The sequence below is a fragment of the Podarcis filfolensis genome (assembly GCF_964270895.1).
Source record: "Podarcis filfolensis genome assembly, chromosome: 4".
NCBI lineage: Eukaryota > Metazoa > Chordata > Lepidosauria > Squamata > Lacertidae > Podarcis > Podarcis filfolensis.
In genome coordinates this window covers 47,949,695-47,977,204 of record NC_139607.1, presented here as the reverse complement: position 1 = coordinate 47,977,204, position 27,510 = coordinate 47,949,695, and the positions used below count along the sequence as shown (strand labels likewise).

Below are 27,510 nucleotides of genomic sequence, written 5' to 3'. Positions count from 1 at the left end.
TATCTCTTTTATTCATTCATTCACAAAGCATCACAAAATGATGCTCAAATTGGCTCACAACAAAGTGCATTTCAAAATCAAACATTGCAAACTATTTCATAATAACATAATAAAACAACAACACAATAGCAAATATTGCATCTCCATTCTTATAAGCACTTGACTGTTATAATTGGTAGAGGGGATTCTCTTGGTAGTTCCACCACCCTTTAAAGGGTTAAGAATAGTGGCCTTGGAGAGGATTTTGTCTGTTGCAGCTCCTAAATTGCTTGGCGAGGCCCCGGGCCCCGCAGTTCTCAGAAATAGACACACAGACACAAATATGTTGGTTTAATGAGATCGATTAGGTCACAACTTTATTGGTTGCAGATGTGAGCGGTTTGACTTAGGCATTTGGGTGAAGCCAGACTATATCCTGACTCCTGCCTGTCTGCAGGAAGTCTCAAAAGGGTCAACAACCAATAAGGGGAGCCATCAGGGGTAGGCAACCTAAGGCCCGGGGGCTGGATGCGGCCCAATCGCCTTCTCAATCCGGCCCGTGGATGGTCCAGGAATCAGTGTGTTTTTACATGAGTAGAATGTGCCCTATTATTTAAAATGCATCACTAGGTTATTTGTAGGGCCTGCCTGGTGTTTTTACATGAGTAGAATGTGTGCTTTTATTTAAAATGCATCTCTGGGTTATTTGTGGGGCATAGGATTTTGTTCATATTTCTTTCCCAAATATAGTCCAGCCCCCCACATGGTCCGAGGGATGGTGGACCGGCCCACAGCTGAAAAAGGTTGCTGACCCCTGATATACATCAATGAAGAGGTCACCGATGGAGTCGTGGCATGGCCCTAGCCCACGCCCAGGCTTCAGACAGGATCCACTCACCCTGGATCCCTTCAATGGGATACCCTTAATGAGGAGGGGCAGCTGCTAAATTGTCAGATTCCCTGTCCCCACATGGGAGTGTCTAGCATCTTCACTGCAGAGCCTTCATCGTATGATGCACCTCTTTACTCTGCCATTCACTCTTTTCCCTGCCACGAAAGAATTTTGTTTTGTGGGACCCATCTCCTTTGATGTATCTGTATCGTTTTGCTCTGACTGGAATGGTTTTGCACGTGTTAAAAGTTGTATATTATTTCTACTGCTTTGACCCACCCTCGGACCTTCTGGTGAAGGGTAAGTAGCAGAACTTATAAATATTTTGAATTGTTTTTTAAGAAACATTTTCATCCCATGGCACAGAATTGAGGGCAAAAATGGAGAATCACAAGTTTTGTTTGATAGCCATTTGCCAAGAACGTTTCCTTTGTTCCCTTCTCTGCCAGAATAAGCATGTCAAATATGTGGACCTAGGAGGGGCATACGTGGGGCCAACACAAAACCGTGTCTTGCGACTATCTAAGGAGCTGGGACTAGAGACCTATAAAGTGAATGAAGTAGAACATCTCATTCACCATGTCAAGGTATGACCAGAACTTTTTTTCTGAATGTGTATGTTTTTGGAATTAGGATGGTGGCTCATAACATCTTTATTGGGATGCTTCTGTTACCAAGTTCTCCGGTTCACCTGAATACTCAGGGGTGCCATAAGTTTTGAAGGAAAATAGGCATTAAGTGTTCTTCCGCAGCATTCCATAATCCCTAAATAGGTTAAAGATCAATGTTTAAGCCTAACTGGGGTTATGTATAATCATTCTTTCTGCAAGAAGTTGGGAGTTTGACTGGATCAAGTGATCTAATCTGATTGTGAAATCAAAACAATTTGATGGATTATTGCAGTATTAAATAATATCATTAACTGTAGCGATACACTGTTGAAATTTGATCAGGTATATAACCAAGATGCAGAATTAAGCAATGAGGTGGCTGTTATTTCCTGGGTTTTGAAGTGTTTAATGCCTTCTAAAGAGATATGCAAAATTCTGTTAGATGCAGAGTTTCAGGCAGTTCAAACATGGGGGCATCATCTAGTTGGGATATTTGCAGTAAAGGGTAGCAATATTTATCTTATTATTTTAAGTGTCCCTTCCTCTCTGTGCTGTGAAAGTGTAGTTTCCCAGTAGCAGCTCTGCTGTATCTGAGTGAGTCTTGGAAGAAAACCTAATTGGTCTTTTCTTAGATGAATGCCCAGTGGCAGACCTGGTTATACTGGGAGATTTTAATGCCTGGATAGCTTTCTAATTATGTCTCAAAGGCCATCCCAGCATATAATGCTAAATGATTTAGCATGGGCCAGCCTGATTACTATATTATAAATTCAGTTTCATTTTCTTGAATGGGGAAAGGTTAATGATGACTGCCTGGACCATTTTACCTGGATGTCAGACAAGGGCGGAAATATTAATCATCATGTTATTACATTACATTGTATTGGCAGTATCTCACTAAATTTTACAGTTGCAATAAGGGCAGATAGTGATCATCCTTGAACGGAAATGGTTTATAAACCCTCTGGCTTCCCAGATATTGCAAATGTTGCCCAAGGTAGAAGTAGACAGATGGACTCACGTTTGAACTGGTCATTCACTTTTGCATTGGGTGTTCAGACCTGTGGTTGGAGCAGAATGCTTGCTGTAAGTAAGGAATATTGAATCTAGATCTTGTGCATCAAAGAAGCAACAGGAGCCTGCAAATATGGTGGGCAAGTTCAAAATTCAAAATGTGAAGTTCAGCCGTCCATTTGCCTCCAAATAGCTCTTTCATTCATCTTCCTGTTTCTTACCTTACTGCCTAATCCGCACGTTTCTCTTAGTCCCATTGTGTCTAGGTCTGGTGTCCCTTGGCTCCCCTTCCTTTTAGTCTGGCCCACAAAACTACTTCTCTTCCTGGGACCTGTGGGTCAGTATTTAATCCCAGGCAGGCAGACAACTTTCCATTCTGACAGTTTAGTTCTCTGAACAGTTGGAATATTTGTGAACATTCAAGCCAATTGCTATCTGAGGCTTTGCTGCCTTGAGCACAATCCAGTATAGATTAGGTTATAGCAGTTCTTTCCTTTAGGTGGAATGACAAAAGCTATATATCACTCAAAGTAACAAACAAAACAGTGTCTACCAAAAGGTCAATATATATTGATAGGAGCAAAGAGTTATTAGGGAGAACTATGATCAGTCTGTTTTCCAAGCAAAAACCACTATAACATACATACTGGTATATTACAGGTAAAATGTTTGTTTAAGTAAATGTTCTATGCATACCCCAGTGCATTTAAGTACATTTACCATTTAAGCTCCATCATTACCACATCAGCAGGCCAGGAATTACTGGCTTGGTAATTGAAATATACTCAGAGTCGCAAAGTGATTTCATGCTCTTTATTCAGCTCATAGTGGTGAGGAGGAATGAATGAATGTCCCCTCAAAGTATCTGCTTTATATACATTATTTACACAATGGGCTGCACATGATTGGCTAATTCCAGAATTCTACTGTAAGCCAATCAGGTTGTGGATTCACTTCTATCTGGAGCATGATTGGGTGGTTCCTGCCAACCAATCATACTGCTGTATTGTTCTAGGACCAATCAGACTGCTGCCTTTTGGATCCTATTGTTCTAGGACCAATCAGACTGCTGCAGTTTGGATCCTATTCAACTCAGTACATAACAGTAATACTGCGTGTAGGCCCACCGACATGTAGCAAGTGCATGATGGGATATGTGTGGGATGTTAAGCATTCTACATGGGGCTGGCTTTATGTGTTTTGGCCCTTAAGTGATGTTTTATTGGTGTACTAATCAATAAATATGAGACAAATTATTGAAAAGTGTTGTTTGCTAACTGGCACCAAGGCATTGTAATCAATGGATTGCACCTAGGAGACATGGGCTTCATTTCTAGTTCAGATATGAGAGTGTCATTCACCATATTAAGCTTACTTTACATCTGTATAACTGGAATAATAATTACCTTATTTATTTTTAAAAATAACAAGGGTTTTGCAGGATTTTGCATACCTGCAAAATGTTTTTTCTAAAAAAAGAAGTTTAGGGGTACTCTCATTTTGACTCAAGAAAATCACCATTTTATAGTTCAAATCCGGGAAAATAAATACAGTAAATGGACAAAACTTCAAAGATCCACAAAATGTTTATGGGTATGCGTACCCCTGCGTACCCACAGAGAAAAGTACTGCCTGTCTGACGATCCAGTATGGGAATGATGTCATACTTTCAGATTAAAACATTAGTGGATGCCTTTGCAAGAAATGTTATCTTTGAAAGTTTTAATGAGGGTCATGTAAAACCAGTGCATTTTTCTGGGGGTATTCAAGGGTATGCAACCTTCACCTTTCCCACCATATGTTAAAAGTGTGGCAATCACTGTAATAACTTCATGGTGGGTACCAGCACTATTTTTCTTATTAAAAAGCACTGTATAAAAATCTTTGTTTCTTTTCTGATGGTGAATACTTCAGAGTTGATTAAGTTCACTAACTGAGGTGCCTCTTTAATTCAAGGAGTATGAATTACTTCTAATACCAATTAACAAAATAATTTCAGACCAGGATGGACTGTATGTTAGAAAATAATTATTATGCTATGGAATAAGCGGCTGAGTGGAGGCAAATAGGAGGGTCCACTGTGATTTTTCTTAAGAGATTATTCTCTCTCTCCCTCTCATTCTTTCTCCCTCCCTCCCTCCCTCTCTCTCTCTCTCTCTCTCTCTCTCACACACACACACACACACAAAACACACTACACAACACATTTTTTATTCAGAGAAGGCTTCTTCAGATAATTAAAATGTACATAGTGGGGTGTGTGTGACAAGACATTTGTGTCACTCATCTAATGAAGTCATGGTCCCTATCCAGTGGGAGGAGCTTGTGATGGTGATATTCTTGCAACCACATTCTGCTCTGCCCTCACAGGAATCCTAGTGGGGAGAAATAATCAAGCAACAAAGCATTGGAGGGAAGATACCTGGTTCCAATGCAACAAATAAGTTACAGCTGCACAATTGTTTTTATAAGACTGATCTTCTGGGTATGGTATGCTTGGGTATGGTGTATCTGTGTTCTTGCTTAGCCCATTGTAGTGTGGAGAAGATGGGCTACTCTGGTCGCAGTATTTAGATTTGGAAAACTTATTTGCAGAGGGTTGGACTATGATGATTCTGTGCTGGAGATTTGGCCATTTGATGTCTCCTATGCTCCACCTAGTTGTAAGTTGTAAGTAAATTCGTACATCACAAACGGCATAAGTCACCAGTGGGCTCCTCCAAAGGAAACCAAATGCAGGCAATTGCTTGCTGCTCAGAGAAGTGGGGTGAGGAAAGCAATATAATTTTACATACACTTTCATGAATATGAATAGGGCATGTGGTAGTCTGGGGACTTTTGAAATAAAAATATGGTTTTTTGCCTTCTGCATCCTTCCACCTACCTTACCATGGGGGGAAATTAACACCTCAATCAGTTCAAAATGTATTCTTCATCAGGTGATGAATATCTTATCTGCAAACATGTATATATTTCTTAATTAAGAGGGTAGGTTATTATTTTCTCTGACTTTCCTCTTCCCTTCTTCTTTTGGTTCCCATAAAATATTAACCAAAGCCACAAATCTGTCTCTATGTAAAGTGCATAGCCTACCTTCTTCCTTGGCTCTAACCATTGAATTACAACTTTGCAAGGCTCTCTCAAGCCTTGTTCATTTTCATTCCTGCTCTGGAACTGTTTATTAAAATGTTGTTTGCCGTCTTCTTGTTTATGAATAAAATATGCAAAGCAGCTGGAGCATTCAGACTTAATTAGCCCCAAAGTACGTGATTGCTGTATTGGAACACATTCAATTTTGTGGCATCTCTTTTATGGCTGGAGATACATGTGTAAGAGTTAAATACTCTGATTTATTCTCATCCTTGACATGCTCCACAAAATAAATGGCCATTTCCATGTGCAGAGATCAGAGTAGAACAGCTTAAATGGATTTTAAATGACTGGGTGAAATTGCTTTCGTTTTTCATTTTCAAACTTTTCTTTGGAGACCTGTTCTAATTAAAGCATAAATATTAGAGTCAAGATGACTTAAGATGTTGTCATTCTTCTCAGGTTTTACCCAGCCACTGGAACATGGGCTAAGGCCTTTTCTAAAAGCTGAAAATAAGAGCATATAAAAAGAATTATGCAGGATCCGACCAGAGCCCCATCCTGTCCCTACAGTGGCCAAACAGATATCAGGAAGAGCTTCCCCACTTGATACTCAGGTATTCAGAGGCAGACTGATATGAGAGGCAGTAAAGGTAAAGGTAAAGGTTACCCCTGACTGTTAGCTCCAGTCACGGACGACTCTGGGGTTGCGGTGCTCATCTCGCTCTATAGGCCGAGGGAGCTGGCGTTTGTCCTCAGACAGCTTCCGGGTCATGTGGCCAGCATGACTAAGCCGCTTCTGGCAGAGCTGCGCACAGAAACACCATTTACCTTCCCACCAGAGAGGTACCTATTTATCTACTTGCACTTGACGTGCTTTTGAACTGCTAGGTGGGCAGGAGCTGGGACCGAACAATGGGAGCTCACTCCTGTCACGGGGATTCGAACTGCTGACCTTCCGATCGGCAAGCCCTAGGCTCTGTGGTTTAGACCACAGTGCCACCCATTTCCAGCCATACATCATGAAATAAAAATTTTAAGATGTTCAACCTCATCAGCCCCTCCCCATTTCTCTCTGGGAATAGATCACCCACAGGGGCATCTAAGGTGGTTTTCATTCCACAAACAGTGCTAGACAGATAAAATTCTTGTAAGACGCTCCAAGAACTTGTATTTTTTCCAGTAAAGTAGAACATATTATTTCAGGTCATCCAATTTGTCTTTTCCAATACTGTGTACTTTTTCAAGCAGGCCAAGTTTGCTATTCCTTGTCTCCATGGTTTTGCTTTTACTACTTTCCTTTGAATTCAATTTCTAAAGACTTTAAGCTAATAAAAAATGTATCTGCTTTTTATGTGCTGTATGTACAGTTGATATTTCTAGCCTCTCAGGGGCTTTTCTTAAAGAAATAGCTGGAAAGGCAATGAATTATAACAGCTGCACACTTTACATATGCTGGCTACCTTTCACCAAAGATTATTGTTAAAGACGCTAAATAAAATGAGACATAACACTGATCCACAAAATCTCTCCTATCAAATGATTCCTGTTGTGATCAATCTATTAACATTCTAAATCATATTATCTTGCTTGTGTAGCAGTTCATTTCAATTAATTTGCCAGTTTAACTGGACACTTAATCAAATACTTATTAAAATTTGATATTACATGCACACAAGCGGCATAATCTACAATCCAATTAAGACAAAAGCGGGTGGCAGTTTGGCTGTTTTGATGGAAGCAGGGAGGCCAACCTAGCCTAAACCATTTTGCACTGACTTACAGTACAGATTTTAGTTAATGTGTCCATTTCTAATGCTATGTCCTTTATGTGCATGCCCTGAATATTTTAAACTAATAAATGGGGCTATCAGCAAAGCTCACTGATGTGTGTTACGAGTTCCTGAATTATTCTGCTTCAGATTTAGAATCCAAACCGGAGAAGAATTCCTGGCTCACCCCCTGCCCAAAGGTCTCCATCCATCCTGCATTCACCAGCAGCAGTGCCAGAAGTTGGAAGCCCTTGGGTCTTTTCCAAGGGCTGTCAGAGAGACAGACCTCCCTCCTTCACCTTTGCCACAGACAGAGTGTTGCTGATCTATATGTTAAAGGGAAGTTTGGGGGATATGTAAATAAGTTGGTTTGGAGCATACTGTAGGAAGCTACCTTCTACCAAGTGAAGTCTATCTAGTTAAGTGTTGTTGACAACAACTCTTTGAGATTTCAGAGGTCCCTCCCAGCCCTACCTGGAGACGCTGGGGATTGAGCCTGGGACCTTCTGCATGTAAAACAGGTGCTGTACCCTGGAGCTATGACCCTTCCCCAAAGGCCTTTAAGGTATAAGGTACGGATTGGCTCAGAGTTTTCCATCTTAGGAAACTCTTAGCGAGTGTGATACAAGTCTGAGCTGCGCCTATCATTGCCATTTAGAAAGCTCATCCAAAGATGGTCTATAGGAGGTTCAAGAAAGGCAGTTGAGGAGTAATGGAGGACTTTCTTTCTCCTGCCCTGGTTGGCTGCCTACATGTATGATTGAAAGATGAGTTATTTGCATCAACTTGGACAGAATGTGTGCTTTTTTTAATGGCAGTCTCAAGGACTTGTTTTGTATATTCATTTGAGAGATCTGTTCTCTAAAATGGATCTTCTATATTGAATTGCATCCTTTTTTCAATCAAAATAGAGGAAAATAAGCAAATGGATTTGAGTGGGGTTTTTTTCTTGCTTCTTCTGTTTTGCAGGGCAGATCTTATCCGTTCAAAGGCCCTTTCCCTCCAATGTGGAATCCCATTGCCTATTTGGATTACAACAATTTGTGGAGGACAATGGATGAAATGGGGAAGGAGGTAAACGCCAGCTTATTGTCCAGACTGGTGACATCTATCAGAACCCTTTCATTTGAGCTTCAGTGCCCATAAGCCATGGGTAGGCAAACTAAGCCCCAGGGGCTGGATCCAGCCCAATCGCCTTCTAAATCTGGCCCACAGATGGTCCGGTAATCAGTGTGTTTTTACATGAGTAGAATGCGTGCTTTTATTTAAAATGCATCTCTGGGTTATTTGTGGGGCATAGGAATTCATTCATCCCCCCCCCCAAAAAATATAGTCCTGCCCCCCAAGGTCTGAGGGACAGTGGACCGGCCCCCTGCTGAAAATGTTTGCTGAGCCCTGCAGCCCTCCATCCTGCTCCAGAATACACTCTTTTCTCTCTCACACCCCTTTGCAGTACAAATTTGCCTTTGACCCCTTTCCTGCACTGCTGGATTGGTATTTTTCTGCTATCGGGAAGTGGTCAAGTCACTTACAGGGAAGCAGACATACAAATCTAATTTCAAGATAAAGAAATAATCAAGATAACCCTTTGAGGGGGGGGTTGTAATAAAAACAATCAAAATTAACAAACAATAAATACTGCAATCCTATGCAGCATTTATTTGTAGGTCTTTGTTTGTAGGTCTCATTGAACTATGTAGGACTAAATAAATATATAGGCTATAAATAGCATAAGAATTCCAAAAATTCACAAATAAAGCAAGACAAATAAAAGCCAATCCATTTCATAGTTCTAAATGGCTTATTCCAAAACAAAAAACAAAAACCCAGAATGAGTCTTCACATTTAGCAATAAATGAATGGGCTTCTATCGCCCCTCTCCTCCTCCAGTGTCCTCTTCCATTTCACCTAACCACAGCTTGATGTTAGGTCTGGACTAGGAAGTGCAGTTAGTTTTTTAAATTATGGTTTATCTGAACAAGCAAGGTCCATAAGACATGGTTGGAAGTTGGCTTGTTAGGATAAATCAAAGTTCAAACTAAACAGCATTTATCTACTTTGGATATAATGGCAGGCCATGTTCAATTGAAATTGGAGGAAATGCTTTTTATCTCTTTCTTGCAGCCTCACTAGAGGTGACTGCCTGTGCCCATTATGCACATGATGCTCAGTTCAGTATTCCATCCACAGCATTGTGTCCATACCTTCTCAATGAGCTATTTCAAACTTATTCCTAAGTAAGGGTATATGACATTGCAGACTTAATAATAGTTTATTGTGTGGGAAACCCAATTAAAAGAGTACAGGACTTAATTAATTTTAAATATGCTATATAGTATTTTAAAATTTTCAATGAAAAATCTGTCCAGCCCATTGAACAGTGCAGTTTGATAGGCAGAATAAATTCCCAAAGCACAAAGGCTTTATTTTCTTTTACTAAACTGGGAAGCAGAGGGCTTTGCAGAAGGTGAAAACTCTTTGGTGTCATGGATAAATGAAACTTTAGTTTATTTTTCTAGAGAATCCTGTTAGTATTCTGCTTCTAAAGTCTTAAGTAGTCTAGAAGTGAACTAGTATGGCGCTCCTGTGGAGAAAGCAATGGAGCCAGTGAAGAGAGTGAATGATTTCTACATAGGAGATCTGTGGCTTCTTTCTTGAGATGTGACTCTCTTTCTCTCTTAGATTCCCAATGAAGCACCATGGAAGGCGCCCCATGCAGAGGAATGGGACAAAATGACTATGCAAGAATTGATAGACAAAGTGTGCTGGACAAAGTGAGATGCAGTTTTATACATTCCATATTGATAAGCTCAATAGCAATAGTACCTAGAGGAAACATCTCTATCCTAAGTTGAGAAGTAACGCTGTCTATTTGCTACAGTAATATTAATCTTTATCATAGTGAATGATGAATTGTGTTCACAGTTGGGAGATACAGTGAAATAATGTGCATGTGGAAATGTGGCTATATTGCTCTGACAGTGTGACCATACACATGTCTACTCATGTAAGCTCTGCTGAGTTTAGGAAGAGTAAAAAAATAAATAAACAAAACAGACTAGCAGTGGAAAACTCCAAACCCCCAAACAGCAATTCAAAGGACTTCAAATGCTCCTAGAAATAAAAATGTTATCTGCCACCATAAAACTAGCAACAGGGAAATAGATTGGGGTTAAGCAACCCATGGTTTATGAAGTATGATTTTGTACCAACTCCAAGCAGCCTTGGCCAGCATGGACAATGGCCAAGCAACATCTGGAAAGCCACAGCCCTTTAAAAAAAATAATCTGGGAGCTGATTCATTTATTTTCTCTTAGCAACTCTGGTCAATTTGTTAGTCCCATTTTCTACCAGAGGACATTTCTAAGAACTCTTCAGTGACAGCACCACACAAGCAACATTCCATCAGTGGAGGGGAGCCTACAAGCCATGGGCTAAGGTGGTCTGCCCATGTCTCCCTATCTGGCCCAGAAGGTGCTCCCAGTTCTTCATGAAAGTTTTAAATTACCTGGTCTCATATGATATCTGCTAATTGACAGATGGGTGGCCCTGCCAGCCTGTCAAAGTGGCTTGTGGAGGGTTGGATCTTGCTCTCCCACTGGATCCAGTTCACTGCCCCTACTTTAGTGTTAGGCTTTTTTGTTTTTCTGTTTCTGTTTTTGCATTTGTTTTTCTAGCACTTAACACTTTTGTTTTTGCAGTGAGCATTCCTAAGTTAATGCTCAGCTGGGAGGGTTGTGAGACCTCCCACTCTTCTTCAGCTTCCGGGAGAATGTGGTTTAGATAAAATGAATTAAAACCAATGGTTCCTACACAAACTGAGTCCTATCCCATATTAAGCCCCAGGAAAGACCTTTGGGTGAACCTCATTTCTCTCTCTCTTATTAGAAACCTATCGATTTGCATGTTTCATGTACTTCTATGCATTTGATCTGCCTTTGTGATCAAGATTTATGTTTTTTGAAATGGCTTACTTTCTCTAGGATGCAATGGAGCTGAAGGGTAATCTCCATTTTTCTTCCATTCTGTTGACAAATTGAACAAATTTGCCTTTATATGGCATTGCATGCTGGAATGAGATGCATGACATATATTAGGTGCCTAGTTAGGTCTGGCAAGCTCTAATGCAGCCAGAAAGCTATGTGTGTTTGATAATTTCCTATAAACTTTACATATTTCAAATGAGGAATCACACAAGGGCCATACTACATACAAATAAAATAGAAGGAGCCATCCATTTCCCTGTATAGTTAATTCTAAAGGCATGGAAGTATAACCTTCCAGAGACATGAAGTGCATGCATGCAGTCTCTACCATGGCATGTGTGCACTGATGTTCTAAATGAGTGCTGTGCTAATTTTCTCTCTCACTTTTTAAACATTTTGGTGAAATTTTCATAAATAGGGTACAGGGTTTTTGTTGTGTTTACCTTGCTTTCAAGGTGGCCATTGGGTGGGCTTGAGTGTCTTTTCTTTTATTCTGCAAATCATGTCACCAGTAGTCTGCACTCTGCAGCCTGCCCAGGTACCCATGCTTCAATTAAAGCCTAGGGGAACACATCATAAGATAACTCATTCCATGGGGCTTTTCAGATCAGGAATCAGGGGCAGCCAGGGAGGCTGCACAGTGGTGAATAAATGTTTTCTGGAAAGATGCACACACCACTACTCTCTTAAACTATAAGGCAAGCTCAAAGTCCTACACCCACAGAAATGCTGAAGTGCCCTGATAATGAGGCAGGGGAAAATGACTCATTTCACAGGGAAATAAAATTCTGGAGAAATATTTTGGCACAGCACTAGTTCTGCATTGATTGGAACATAAGAGCAAGAAGTCAAAGGAACATGGGAAGCTGTTTGTATCACTGGTCCATCTAGTTCAGCATTGTCTATCCCAGGGATAGCCAATCCAGCCCAAAGTGTTGCTGAATTACAACTCTCATTGTCCCTGATCATTGGGATCATCATCATTGAGGCTGTTGGGAGTTATAGTCTAACAGCATCGGGAGGACACAACGTTGGCTGCTCCTGGTCTATGTTGATTGGCAGCAGCTCTCTAGGGTTGCTTATATGAGTCTTTTCTAGCCTTACCTGGATATTCCCAGGATTGTAAGCATGCCACAGATTGAAAGCATGTGTTGTACCACTAACCTACTTAGGGTTGAAGATTGCTGTTATTTAGGGCAAAATCCACAGAGCTGCATGTGATGCATGGTGTGCTCAGAGGTGCTTCTGAGGACCCACTTCTGAAATATTGAACAAATATTTGGACATGGGGGAGATTTGGGAGGGTCTTCCAACATTGTGCCAGAAACAGTAGATTGAAGGAAACCAGGACTGTGCACTACTTATGTGCCCTGTTTTGGTCTGATGTCAGATTCCATGGAGAAGGAGGCAAGGCAGATCAAAACTGGACCATGGACAGCTCCAAGTGAGCAACTTGTTCTAACAAAGGTTGGGAGTGGACTGGGGTCTTTTATGCCTCTGTTTCTAGACTGCTATCTCCAGGTTCCGCTCTCTTGAGTGAGCTTTACTGATTTAAAGACCCAACCCTCTGGCCTGTGCACAGTCACTTCTCACCTGTTCCATAGCTTCCCTCCTGGTGCATTGCCCGTGCTGCTGGACTGGTGATGTGCACTGGGAGGCAACTGGTGCTTCAGGGTCAGGGGAAGGTGCCCATGAGAGTACTATAGGGAAGTTCCTCTGTGGCCTCCTGTCCAACCACCTCATGTGCAATGGTTTCCCTATCTTCAGCAATCAGCTCTGAGCCCTCCACTGACTCCCCATCTGGTGCCCCTGTAGCCTCTGACTCTGTGTCCAGATCACTGATGGTTACAGTGGTTATAACATTAAGGGGGATTTTTGTATCCTGTCCCCATCCTTTGCCAAGATGGTAGTACTGGAGCATTCCTTGTTTCCTCTTAATTTCTTAAAATACTAAATATCAAAATACGAACAAGGGGAAAATTTTGCCTCTATTGCTTCCAGTTATGGTTCTCTCATAACAGAATATTAGTCTATATGTCAGGGAAATATTTAATTCACTCCTTTGCTTTTCAAATATCATGGAAAGAACTCTCAGCCTTTTTGGGTCACTTATTTATTGCCTTGTTTGTTTGAGGCATCTCAAGAAGGTGAGGAACAGTAACAGATTTATATGTGAAAACATGTGATAAATATTACATGCAATTGCAGTGTTGCTATTTCAGTGATTGATCATTTAGAAATAATACGCTGCTGTCAAAATCATGCACAAAAAGATCAAAATGTCAGGCTTCCCTGGAGGCCAACACTTTCCTTAAGCACAGTGTGCTCTTTCAGGTAGGAACAAATGGGGCATGCTGGTTTCTGGAAAGAACTAATCAGAAAAACATTGCTTGAATAATATTTTCTCATTGGTTTTCACTTATTTGACATTTTCTTGGCTCCCTTGGATTATAAAAGAATTAAAATTATAAAGCTGTGGGTTTTTAATAAAAAAAATATTCCCTTCAATACATGAATTATTTGATAGTCTCAAGTGGAATAGTAAATGAAAAGTTCATCAGGGCATTTATAGCTATGATAGAAATCTTTAGCTGCAATCCACTGGGGTGTGGGTGTGCATATATATACACAGTGGTACCTCGGATTAAGTACTTAATTTGTTCTGGAGGTCCGTTCTTAACCTGAAACTGTTCTTAACCTGAAGCACCACTTTAGCTAAGGGGGCCTCCTGCTGCTGCTGTGCTGCCGAAGCATGATTTCTGTTCTCATCCTGAAGCAAAGTTCTTAATCTGAAGCGTATGTAACCTGAAGCGTATGTAACCTGAGGTACCACTGTATATACATACTGTATGTATACATGCACACACACACACACACAGAGCCATTGAGTAGCCGTTGAACTTAGGACTGCCAAAGTGGAACATTCCCCCTCCCTATGTTAAAGTGATTAATACCCAAGCCTGGTTAACTTATTTTGGCACCTGAGGCAGGAAAAGCACCTCTTTCCCTCCCTGTAAATTAACTAACCATTTGCTGTCTTTTCATGATGTGCCCTGGAGATAGTGGCATATCTTGTTTTTCTTTAAATACTCAGCAGGCATGGGTGTAGCCCACTTCTTACTGGGAAGGCATCTCATAAGAGGGAAAACTAATCTCACCCTCCCACCATGATTGGAACTGAGACCCCCCCATTACATGAAAAGGGAGAATGGAGATATTAGCCACTCCTCCCTGTGCATGCAGTAAGAGCTGTCCAGCAAGAATCCTGCATCTCCACACCTGTAATGAAGGCGGGGCAGGGGGAGAGGCCAAACTCAACATTATTCCTCTTTTTTTTGGATTTGTGTGCAGTGCTGCCAGACGGTTTGCTACTCTGTTTGTCAATGTTGATGTTACCTCTGAGCCCCATGAGGTCTCCGCTCTGTGGTTCCTGTGGTATGTTAAACAGTGCGGTGGGACATCCAGGATATTTTCAACAACCAATGGAGGCCAGGTATAGTGAACTAGAACCCCTCCTCCCCCGGTTATTTGTGTTCAATAATTATGGCAATAATTTTAGATGTTCAGCTTGATGGAGTGAGGGTTGAATGTCTCCAGAGGGCAGAATATGCCCTCCATGTTCTCCATGCACTGCCAACACCATCTCTGACATTGATATTTTTATTTAGATGGTCTGAAGGGGGCTGAATGTGTTTAGTAGCTTCTTCTAGCTTGAAAGCCCAGATAACAGGATTTTTAGCTGTACAAAGGCTTCCAAACATGGCTAGAAGCCGCCTTTAGCCCTTCATGCTCAACATGTGAAGGTGCTGGATGTGTGTGTCCCAGCCAGAAGAAAAATATTCATATGAAGGGGGTTCTATTGTGGTTCATTTGTTCCATCTGGGTATCATTTTAAGCCACCAATTTGGTCTGCTGAACTATGTTGTGTGTTTTTTCTATTTTCCAGGAGAGGAAATTCATTGGAGGTTCTGGCCAAATTTGTGAGAAGATCATGGAATACCTAGGAGAGCTGGTTAAACTAGAGAAGCCTGTTACCTCCATTGATCAGACTGGTGAAAGTGTCATTGTGGAGACACTGGATCATGAAACATACGAGGTGATTTTAAAGCTTACAGTTCTAATATATATAAGGATTCTCTTTTCGTCATATAAGAAGAAGAGGATATAAAGGACATTTGTTAGTTGAGCGAAGTATCCCAACAAACAAAAATGTTCAAACAACTGGGTTCAATTGACTGCGTTAAATATCCACAGTTTGCTGTTACAAACATGAACAAATTATGCCTTGGACCTGTACACTTTCTCCCCCTCTCCTTCCTCTGTTTGTGAGAGAAGAGATGATAAACTTTCCTTCCTCATAGTCTACCCACAAAGGAGATCTCAAGCACAGATCAAATTATGGTTTGGGATTGTGGTTTAGAAGCAAATAGAGTTTGCACAAACCATGGTTTGCCAGGTTTGGACAACAAAATTGTGAGCAGGTTGCTGCAAACCAGGAATTAAAGATTTAATCTCCCTTCATACCCTGAGGAAGCAGGAAAGGGTAGAAGAGTGTGTGTAAGCCATGACTTGATTGACATATCTCAATGCAATGTGGGAGTTACATTCTGGGGATAGTGCATAAAACCCAAATCGTGTATAGTCAAAACACACTGGGTTCAATAGCAAGCAGGAATCCCAAAGTATTTCTTCCTTTTTACCCCCTTTCTGTCCCCTTTAACAAAAAATTTTAAGGAAAATTACTAATGTGTAAAGCTTAAATGCATGTTGGTTGCAAGTTCCTTAATGAGTTTATGCTATTGTGCTTTCTTACTTTCTTACTTTTAATTATTTCTCTTGACTGTTGTGACTGTACTCCTTCCTTGTGGCTGCTGTCCTAAATTTTCCCAGGAGATGCCTGAGTATCTAAATGGTATCTAAAACTACCCTTCTGTTCTTTGTGTTGCAAAGAGCCTTTTCAACAATTTATTCAGCCATTTGGAAAAATTCAAAGGTCCATTTCTGTCATCATTGGAAAAATTGCTTGTCACTTTAAATTTCTGTGACCTATAACCTGATGAGAAATTTGTATCCTCTTTTGTGAGTCAAATTTTCATTGAAATGTAACTGGAAGTCTCCTATAATAACACAAGCAGTTTCAAGTATCCTGTGAAGATAGAGTTGATTTTTCTTTGTATTTCTTTTCAAGGCCCAGTATGTTATTAGTGCCATCCCTCCGGCACTTTGTATGAAGATTCACTTTAACCCTCCGTTGCCTTCAATGAGGAATCAGTTGATCAGCCGGGTTCCTATGGGATCAGTCATCAAATGCATAGTATACTACAAGGAAGCATTCTGGAGGAAAAAAGGTATTTCATGCTGATTGAAGGGAAGGGGCACATGCAGAATTGCCCTAAAGTGTACTTTTTCTCACATGTTATTCTCATGCTGTCTTCTTCAGCATCATCTTAGAGAGACAGACACATAGATGGAGAGCTAGACAGGCACAATCTTGCTGTCTGTGGTTCCTTCACTGAAGGTTTTTGATCCAGCAGACAGATCCTGCTCATGGTGGGGCGGGAGGTGATATTATTATTACTATTACTATTATTATTACTATTATTATTATTATTATTATTACTCCCCTCCTTCCCATGCTGTTCCAGAGGGTCCCCTCCCCATCCTCTGGGGACTTCAGGGGAAGGGAGGAAGTGGAGAAAGTTGTCTTCCACCACCATTCCCTTCCAGCAGCATGGGTGAAGTCTGGATCCAACCCACATATTGAAATAGATGCATAAAGTGTGTGTGTTCTTGAATCCCAAAGTGACTAACAATTCTAATAATTAAAAGCAAACAATTAAAGCTAACAATTAAAGCAAACAGTAACATTAAGATGGTGGAGCAGCCATGAAGAGACAATGCATATTAAAACCAAATAACCCTTACTAAGACAGCATTTTAAAGGGAGTCTAAAAGGCCTGAGCAAATAGTGCCGAAAAGATACTGGACCCTCCCTGGGGAAGGTGCTTTGAAGATGGGGTTACGTCTTTTATCTTTATGATTAATGTGGTGCACTATGGAGAGCAAGATCTTATGCAAAGAGTTGTCGATATTCTCTGTGCCTGAAGAATTACCATGGTAACCCAGAATCTGGCAGCCACCCAAAGACTATCCATTTCTCTCTCTTTTTTAAAGCCTGCTGTTACCTCACACAGTTGCAGAGTACAATATAGGAACCTCAGAAACTTCTAGAAATCCAAACATAATGGTGGTGCATGGCTGTTCAGGACACTCTTAGGGCTCAACTCTTGGCATCTCCCAGAAGGCCAATTTGGTATAGTGGTTAGAATGCGGGACCACTCAGCCAAGAAGCTGACTGGGTACCCTCGAACCAGTTGCTGTCTCTCAGCCTGGTCTATGTCACAGGGTTGTTGTGAAGATGAAACGGACAGGGGCAGAACCACACATGCCACCTTGAGCTCATTTGAGGAAAGTGTAATAAGTGTAATAATAACTAAAATACAAAAATATATATCCACAGTTAAGTGATCTCAGGGACATTAGTGTTGGTAAAGGTAATGGGACCCCTGACTGTTAGGTCCAGCCGTGGACGACTTTGGGGTTGCTGCGCTCATCTCGCTTTATTGTCTGAGGGAGCCGGCGTACAGCTTCCGGGTTATGTGGCCAGCATGACTAAGCCGCTTCTGGTGAACCAGAGCAGTGCATGGAAACACCGTTTACCTTCCCGCTGGAGTGGTACCTATTTATCTACTTGCACTTTGACGTGCTTTTGAACTGCTAGGTTGGCAGGAGCAGGGACCAAGCAATGGGAGCTCACCCTGTCGCGGGGATTCAAACTGCCGACCTTCTGATCATCAAGTGCCACCCACGTCCCATTAGTCTAGGTGGGAATAATTCTTCCTGGGACCTACTAGGAGGGCTTTCTAAAGGCCCTTTCTCTATGTAGTTTCTCCCAATCACTTTAAGTAGCTGTGTATTGTGACTTTTAAATTGCTGCATATACATTGCATTAAATTTAATGTTCCTGTGGTGCCCCTGTTGTCAAGATATGTTGTTCAGATATATTATTTAGAGGCATGAGAGTGACATAGTTGTTAGAACTACCTAGATTACTGGTACATGGATTCACTTTTCACTCCCATTTCAGATTATTGTGGCACCATGATAATTGAAGATGAGGATGCAGCTATTGGTTTGACACTAGATGACACTAAACCCGATGGAAGTTTTCCAGCAATAATTGGGTAAGGAATACTGAAAAGCCGCCTTCTGAGTCTTTTAAGAGAGGAAGAGAATCAGAAATGAAATGTGAAGAGAGTATCATTTGTGTTTTGACTTAAGCATGTACCATACATGCTTAACTTGAGCAACTGTACCATACAGTTGGAACATCATTCTTTACGGAAAAGCAACCATAATACAGGGCATTGGCTTAATATATCCTGTAGGGGTATAAAAAGATGTCTGTGAAGAAGAATTATTGTCTCAGTCTACTATGTTTGAGTTTGCATCTATTTAGTTTATAACCTGCATACCTTTTCATATGTTATGTAGAAGTACGGGAAGAGAAAGAATGGGTCCCTCATTCTTTCACACATCTTTTGGTAACAGGCAAGTGTGGAACTTCTTGTTTCCTGTGTGTGCAGTGCATAAGCTGTGCCAACCAGGTGTCAAGTGCTCTTGGGCACTTCCATGAGAAAAATCCATGCTTCCCTTTTTCCACAATGTCATGGAAGGAGAGACAAAGTGAGATGGCTGGTGTTTCTGGGTTGTCACATCGCGTGGAAAGATGCTACCTGACAGAGTCTGCATAAGTCTTGAAAAAGGACTTTATGACATGATTGAAAAGCACCGGCATCCTATGGTCTTTATCTAAACTATAATTATTATTGATTCTATTATGATGATAGAAGTAAGAGTCTGTTCTATATTATTGTATTTTAGTTTTATCCTTGCTCGGAAATGCAGAAAATTGACTCACCTCACCGCGGAGGAAAGGTATGAACAATAAACCTCTGGATTTTTTTTTCTGGCAGCCCAAGATGTTCCTTTCTTTCCATTCCCATATGGACTTCCCTGATTTTGTATGTGAGCTGTAACTGGTCTGTGACTGAAATAATAAATTCATTCATTCATATGGTGGTAGAATCAGTGGAGGCTGACCCACTAGGGCAAGTGGAGCACTGTTCCACCAGCCTCAACCAACCCTCGCCTCCCTTCTTTCTTACTTACAGCCAGACCAGGTGGTCGCACTGCCAGTCAAGTTCCTCCTCCTTAGTCCCAGTGTTGCCCCATGTAAAGCTCAGCAGCAAAGACCTTTATGCACTAACAGGTCTATGCAGCTGTTTAAACTTTCTTGGCAAGCCATTCATTTTATTGGTTTTTTTTGGGGGGGTATTGTTTTGTGTTTTGTTGCATATATTGTGCACTGCTTTACATCTTTTATATGAGCTGGCAGCATACAAATATTCTTTGTAAATAAATATACAAATAAATGGTTCCTCTGCAAATATATTTCATATAGGTTTTGACTCCCAGGACAAAATGGATTAAAGGAAGTAATGATGTTTTTGATGGTTCCGATGGTCTCCAAATTAGTGCTGTTTGGTATTTGCTAAGTTTAAAGTATTTCATTCAGTGCGTAGTTACTACGACTCCCCAGTCCAGAAATTGATGTATGCAATGACGGTCATAACATCTATAACAACATAGTGCGAGAGGGTGGGCCTGGAGTCAGCCTTGTTCTTGCAACAAATGATGAGCTCTATGGGCGGGGGAGCTCCTCCTGCAGCAGTCTTTGTGTATGTGAGAACATGTCCAGAAGACCCACCAACGATGCATCGAAGCTTATTTTCATGCATGGATTCCACACTGTGCCTTTGTGCAATTTCAGTATGCGCCCAATCACTTTATGGGAGTCATTTGTGAAACTGGCTCATAGCAAGCACAGGGGATACGATACAACTCTTGTGACACAGAGCAGCCTGTAATGCATTTTTAAAAAGTGAGAATCCAACTGATCAGCCATTGGGTGGGGAAAGGAAAGGAGGTCATTTCCATTTGCTTGTATCCTCCTATGAACAGGCAATTGGCAAAGCTTTGTTTTAGCCTTTTAAAGGAATTGTTCCATGCATACAGGCCCAGCTATTCAAACTGCACACATAGGATCTGTTTGCACATGTGGCTACTCAGTAGGGCCATCCAGAGAAATTTTTGCTACCTGAGGAAGAGCAGAAAAGGCAGAGTCTCCAAGGCTGGCCAAGTTATTTTGGTACCCAAGGCAGAAAATCCCACAAGCACCACTTTCCCTTCCCTCACTTTAAAAATGCAACAGTAATGTTTGCTGCCTGTTTGTGATACTCCAGTAAGCTGCCCCAGGTTGCAGTCTCACTTAGAAGGCCAGCAGCCTAACAATAGGGCTAGCCTTGTTGCTGCTGATGTTGTATGCAGACTGTGTGTGGGGTGGTGGTCCCTAGTAGGCTCAGGCCCATGATGTTTATGAGGGCCTTTAGAATGTATAGCACCAATCCCTGTAAATATTAATCTTAGAAACTGAGGTGATAAAATCCAGATTCAGAGCAAACTATAGTTTGTTTCAGAAACGTAAGCTCAGCAATATGTTTTTTCTTGTATTTCTGCTATAGGAAAAGAAGGATCTGTGAGCTCTATGCAAAGGTGTTGGGATCCCAGGAAGCCTTGCATGTAAGAGGATAATATATATTGTTTTTATTAATGATTAGCTCTGATGATACAGCTAGCAGGGCTTCATGCATTCTCCTCCTTTAGCAGATGAATCCCAGTAATTTTTTTGTATGACAATACTCTGGCACCAAATCTTCCCCTGAGGCCCCAGGACAGTGCTTGAACATCTTTTGGAAGATTTATAAGACTAGTCATCTTGGATTAGTTTTCTGAGGTCATGGTCCGTGAAGCTGGACGCACAATCCATGACCTCAGAAAACCAGTAGGTTCACTTTGAGTGTTGGTATTTGGGAATATTTCACATGTGGATCTCAGTCAACCACGTGAGGGTTTTCAAAGATGTATTTTGCATTTCAATTTTTTCAAAGATGGACTGAGAACAGTAAGCACTTGCTATATTTTTTTGTACCTTATTATAATACATTTCTAAGAAACCTTTAACAAAGCAGTGGGGCAGAGCGGGATTAAAGTTTATGTGTGTTACCCATTTTCTTTTCTCATTTAAAGTATTTTTACCTACACTTTTAAATGTGCTACCTGACCTGTATTTTCAAATTGGAGTGGCTTTATCTGTAAATAGATATGTAAATTTTGAAGTGACATGAGAAATCACTGGGTATTCCTCACAGATCTCTGAAATAAGTTTTCTGATTTTTTGTTTTGTTTTTTAAGCTTCCTCTGTTACTTTTAACCCTGTTAACTCTGCCTTTCTAGCCAGTGCACTATGAAGAGAAGAACTGGTGTGAAGAACAATATTCTGGGGGGTGCTATACAGCCTATTTCCCTCCAGGGATAATGACTCAGTTTGGAAGGTATGTTAACAATAAGCAAGGATGTTTCATTACAGAAAGAAACCTGAGGAGATTATAACATCTGAAATACAATTCCCTAGCTTGTGATTACGCGATGACTGGCAGGAGGTTGCATTTGTTTCAGCAGTTAATAAAAACTGTAATCAGATTCATGTTTTGTTGTTGATTGGCGACCATGCCTTTAATGAGTTAATTAGCTCCAAACAGCTCAGTCCTATGCAAGAGATCCCAGGAAAGTGTGCATCCTTAATTAAAGGGGTACTAGAACGTCTAAGTGTTGGTGAGAGTTTGCAGGTGTTCAGTAAAAGTAACTTCCTCACTCAAGATAAAGCATTTATTATTTGGAAATATCTTAAGCATATTATCTGAAGCAAAGGTTTTATGTTGCTACTTATATCAGTGCCATCAGCCCAGAGCATCCTTGCATACATAACAGCTCTGATTAACATTCAGTTACAACTCTTGAGTTTATAATATGTCTCTAATAAATAAAAGTAGTAAGCTAACAAATTACATAATTAATGTTGGAATTCTATGCCTTTGCCCAACAAGGGTGCTCTGTATGTAAACTCAGATTTCTGTGCCTTGAAAACTTTCTGTATCAGAAGACTGTTACTCAATTCTAGTCACCTTTCCTCTCCTCAGAAAGGATTTCATAAAGTTGGGAAAGGGGACCAGAAGCAATCTGCCATAGGTTGCAATGCTGATGTGGTAGAATGATATTACGAATGCTCTTGTCTCTGATTTACATTTAGAGAAATGGTTCCTCATGCTTTCCATATTCTGTGCCTCTTTTAAAGGGTAATTCGTGAGCCAGTTGGGAGAATCTTCTTTGCAGGCACCGAGACGGCTTCAGAATGGAGCGGCTACATGGAAGGTGCAGTGCAGGCTGGAGAGAGAGCCGTCAGAGAGGTACAGTGGAGTCCTGAGTAACAAGGCCTTGTGAGGCTGCAATCCTATACTCACTGATCTAGGAGTTTTTTCTTTCATAGGGGCATATAGGATTGCACTGCTGATATGTTTGAATAAAGGGCAGTTGTATTTGTTGGTTAAAACATTTGTATTCCACGATTTGGCCAAGCAATTTACGAGACACCCATTAAAAGCAAATAATCAACAAAAACAAGCAAGCCACCAAAATGGGAAAGTCAGTACATAAAATCACAGAATTAAGGGTAGTTGTGGTCAAATGAATCCCAAAATGCGACAAAAGAAAGGAAAATGGACTGGAATTCTAATAAAGCAGAGCCTCCCTTGAGAGAGGGTTGCAAAACATGGGTGCCACAACTGAACAGGCCCTGTCTCACCAGCTGGATTTCTGATGACTGCGGACTGCTGAACACATACTCTGGTTGTAACTGCTTAAAATAATGCAATGCATTTTAAAATTGGAAAGAGAGCTTGAAATTCGACATTGGGGATTAGGGCAGGCCTGCAGTATTTTGGACTATTCCCAGGAAATCGTCTATCTTAAATCCAGTTGAAACTTTACTTGGTTTGCAGATGCAGGATTTATTCCCATGGCAGCATCTGTGGAGGCAACATTTTGCCTAGCTTGTTTTGATATGTCCTTAAATCTTGGACCTTTCTGATAAATCTGCATTACGTGTGAATTTGTGCACCTCCCATTCGTTTCAGAAAGATCTGAAACCTTGGCGTGCATTTAGTGTATAATTTTTGGGAAGCCTTTACCGAGGTATTTGGAAATAAAAGGAAGTCATGTAAATGTTATCTTCATTTTTAGATATTGCACTCAATGGGGAAGATTTCGGAAGCAGAAATTTGGAAGTCAGAACCAGAATCACTCGTAAGTTTGCAGTTCTTCCTTTAAGGTGAAATAGTGCTGCATTATTACCATATTTTTCGGCCCATAGGGCGCACCGGCCCATAGGACGCACCTAGTTTTTTGGGGGGGAAATAAAGAAAAAAAATATATTTTCCCCCCAGGCGCAGGGCTGGGGCGGGGGAAGCCCGAGCTTCCCCCGACCCCAGCCCCCAGAACAGGCAGCTCTCCACAAGCCGTGGGAGAGCTGCGCAAAGCCCGAAGCCTGGGGGCGCTGAGCTCAGCGTGCCCCCAGGCTTCGGGGTGCAGGCAGCTCTCCCACGGCTTGCGGATAGCTTCCTGAAGCCTGGAGAGCAAGAGGGGTTGGTGCGCACCGACCCCTCTCGCTCTCCAGGCTTCAGTGAAAGCCTACATTCGCCCCATAGGACGCACACACATTTCCCCTTCATTTTTGGAGGGGAAAAAGTGCATCCTATAGGGCGAAAAATACGGTATTAATTTTATCAACCATTCCGTGACATGCTTTATACGGGATCTGTAACGAACACTGAAACCTGTGCATGCTTTGTCACAAGCAAGTCCTGCATAATTCCATGGCTCTTAGTTATACCCAAATAGATGTGACTAAGATTGCCACCTAAGAAGAACATCACATTTGCGTTACACTAATAGTGAATGTTCTTCCATCCAGGATGTCCCAGCCCTGCCAATCACTACCACCTTTTGGGAAAGGAACTTGCCTTCTGTACCTGGACTGCTCAAGTTGTTTGGCTTCTGTGCTCTCTTGACATCAGCGACTGCAGTTGGGCTCTGCACATTTAAAAGGGGACTTCTGGTGAAAAACTGAAAATCGATCTGTGAATCTAATAAGAATTGGCAGATGTGTGTGCATTTGCACAATCATTTTACTCTTGCCAGGTAGTGATGAATGCAATTCTCAATTATCCCATGTATTTCTCCTATGAAACTTTATCTTGCAGAAGGGTCTAACATGTATTTCTGAGGCGAGTACAAAGTGGGCTACTGTTGTTATTATTATTTTGGGGGATTTTTTAAGTGGTCTGGTGGAGCCCAGTGTATTGCTACGACATTTTCCTTTTTTTACAAAATCAACTACTATGTTGATCTCACCACAGTGGCAAAGCATTGCACAGTGGGAGAAAAGTAGCTGATCGAGCATTTCCATTGCCTCCAAATGTTTTGGGAGAATGAAAATTAAGTGAAGAGATTATATGAGTGAATAAATTCCAGGGTCAACATTCTACACAAATTTAGGGGTCTATTTCTTCAGAAGTACATTTTGGTTTCTGTTCTTGGGGTTGTTGTTTTTGCAGAGAAGGGTTGTCAAAAAGCTGGAAGGGGTCTCTCTCTCTCTTTTTCTTTTTTTTTTGAGGGATTCCACACTCCATGGCACATTTTCTAGAACACATAGGCAACCTACTATTCAACCATGTGTTAACTCCAAGAATGCAAGAGCAGTTACACCTGAGTGAACCCAACAAATGAAAACACACGTTTTTAAGGCTTGAGTTATGTGTTTGCAAATATTTTATTTTACATGGCCAAGCCTTAATCTGGTCATTAAAAATACCAGGACCAGATTAAAGCATGCGAGGGGGTTGGGGGGCATTGATGCTGTTGGGACTCCTGGTTAGACACCCTCCCCCTTGCCACTTCCTGCCTTTGACTCGTGGCATTATGAAGAACTAGAGGAAAAGTGTAAATCACTACGCACTCAGATTTGGACTTTCCAAAACAGTATGTGAATCGAAGCACAGTTCCCTGCATTTTTGTGGTGCAGTTGTCCAATCAAGCAATGTTCACAATAATGCAGGTATTAGGAGGAAGATATTAGTAAAAAAAAAAACATTTAAAATGCAGATGGGGAATTAGGTTTGTTAAAAAGTGTTCATTAGCCAAAGTTGCATAAAGCTTTCGTGTTTATTAGGAGAAATTCGCTCTAACATGCCAATGAATTTTCGTGAGTATTTCTTAAACAAGGCAAATTGCTGTTGAGAACTGAATTTAAGACGGGGGAAATGTGAAACTTGAGAGAACCAAAATGGACACATCCTTCCATCCGAAGAAGGAAACTATCAACTCAGGCTAAATACAGGTGCAAATCCCAGTTAGGGGTCATTTCCAGTCTTGCTTTTCCTTTCTCATCTCTTTGGCGGTACAAATCAGGGAATAAATTACCAAAGATGATAATCTACAAGGAGCAGCCATATACTGAATCGGAAAATTGGTCCATCTAGCCCAGTAATATCTACCAACAGGTTCTGGTTCTTAAGGAGATGCCCAACAACTTACATCTTTAAGCTGGAGGTGTAACCTGGGAGCTTCTACAGCCAAAGCCTGCTCTCAGCCAATGGCCTCTCAAAACAGCATTGTGATGATTATCACATGGAACTTGTTGACGCTGTTTTGTGAATTGTGAAAGATTCCTGTCTGTCATCTTAATCAGACCACTGCACTGTTATGAAGACTTGTGTACCCTGAGCATTTAGAAACGCCTGACATTGTGAGTAGCTGAGGAAAGAAAACGAGTGCTGCACTTCACACAGGGAGGGACCAACATGAACTTCAGCAGTAGGTGGGCAAAAGAGAGGAAATAATATTGAGATGGACAAAGAACTGTGCATGGTACAAGAGTGCAGCTCCCTAGATATTCCCTTTTAGATTTTTGGTTTCCAAAAACATGCAGGCATCCAAACATTTCTAAGCTTTTCTATATGAGTACTGGACACTTGACTACTGCTTCTTATTTTTTAAATGAAACCATGATTTTCAGGATCCCAGCTTCAGCAATAGATACTTGATTTTGAATTTTGACAACCGTACCATATGGAAAGGTATCTTAAAACGTAACATGGAGTCCATGTCTACCTCTGAGGCTATGGGAAAGGTCCTTTCAAGAACCTTGTCATACTTGCATCATCTTGAAGATCTATTATTTTAAAAGTCTATAAAAATGATACTAGCTTTCTTTTACACTTCCTGGATTTGCAGTAGGAACTAACACTTAATGTTGTCCAAAATCTATGTTTACTTCCTATTTGATATTAGCATCCTCGTCAGGTTAAAATGATTTATTATTTCTATATGTGAAGGGGCTTCTGCTTCGGTTTCTAATGAGATGGCACACAGGAAGTACACTGTGGGAAGGGTCTTGAAGCCCATTTTTCACCTATAAAATAGAACTGCAACATCTTGCTGCTCAAGTAGCTCCAATGAATTCAAGATAGCCAACTAGAATGACATTTCAGAATGTCAGATTTCAATCTGTTGGGAAGTCTGTTGCTTGCCTCTGGCAAGAATTAAGCTGTTTCTCTGTGCTCTGGCTATGCAGTGTGCCGCTGTGAACTGAGGCATCCATTTAACTTGAGAGAGCTTCTCTTAGGAATTTGAAACACAGAGGAACAAGCCATAGAACAGACATGACGCTTCTTTTCAGGTATTATGAAAGAGTCATGTACTTACCAAAAGATTTCCAAGTCTTAGAGTTGTTTTTCATTTTTTTCTAAACTAGGATTACCTTTTACTAATGACATTGTGACTCCCTGGGAGTTACATATGTATATTTATACTAACTTCCAAGTTACATCCCTTGACTAAAATGGTATGCCAAGGTTTATTAGTTTTTGGCCTGATGAATTTACCATCCTCTTCCTTTGGGTGGTGTTATGTTTTTTGTTTCTATTCTTTGGACAGACTTAGGTTTGTTAACAATATCCCAGGGCTGCTGTTATGAAGTTATTTTCCCTTTTTTCCTAATGGATCACTTTTCCACAATTTATTCGTGGGTACAGAGGAAATTTTAGGGCAATAGCAAGAACCTGAGGGGGCTCCCAAGGCACAGCAAAGTA

At 41.0% G+C, this 27,510-nt stretch overlaps 1 protein-coding gene across 1 annotated transcript in view; it reads left to right on the top strand.

Annotated features, from left to right (window-relative positions):
* LOC310762070 (amine oxidase [flavin-containing] B-like) overlaps positions 1-25,595 on the top strand; it is a 39,285-nt gene extending 13,690 nt beyond the window's left edge. The window contains exons 3-15 of the mRNA XM_083612565.1: positions 1,321-1,458; positions 8,328-8,432; positions 10,041-10,132; positions 14,696-14,837; positions 15,291-15,440; positions 16,533-16,692; positions 18,492-18,588; positions 19,289-19,342; positions 20,989-21,046; positions 21,761-21,858; positions 22,659-22,770; positions 23,603-23,665; positions 24,333-25,595. Coding sequence (XP_083468691.1) covers positions 1,321-1,458; positions 8,328-8,432; positions 10,041-10,132; positions 14,696-14,837; positions 15,291-15,440; positions 16,533-16,692; positions 18,492-18,588; positions 19,289-19,342; positions 20,989-21,046; positions 21,761-21,858; positions 22,659-22,770; positions 23,603-23,665; positions 24,333-24,488 — 1,425 coding nt within the window. The 3' untranslated portion in view covers positions 24,489-25,595. The remainder of the gene's footprint in view (positions 1-1,320; positions 1,459-8,327; positions 8,433-10,040; positions 10,133-14,695; positions 14,838-15,290; positions 15,441-16,532; positions 16,693-18,491; positions 18,589-19,288; positions 19,343-20,988; positions 21,047-21,760; positions 21,859-22,658; positions 22,771-23,602; positions 23,666-24,332) is intronic.
* The last annotated feature ends 1,915 nt before the right edge of the window (positions 25,596-27,510 follow it).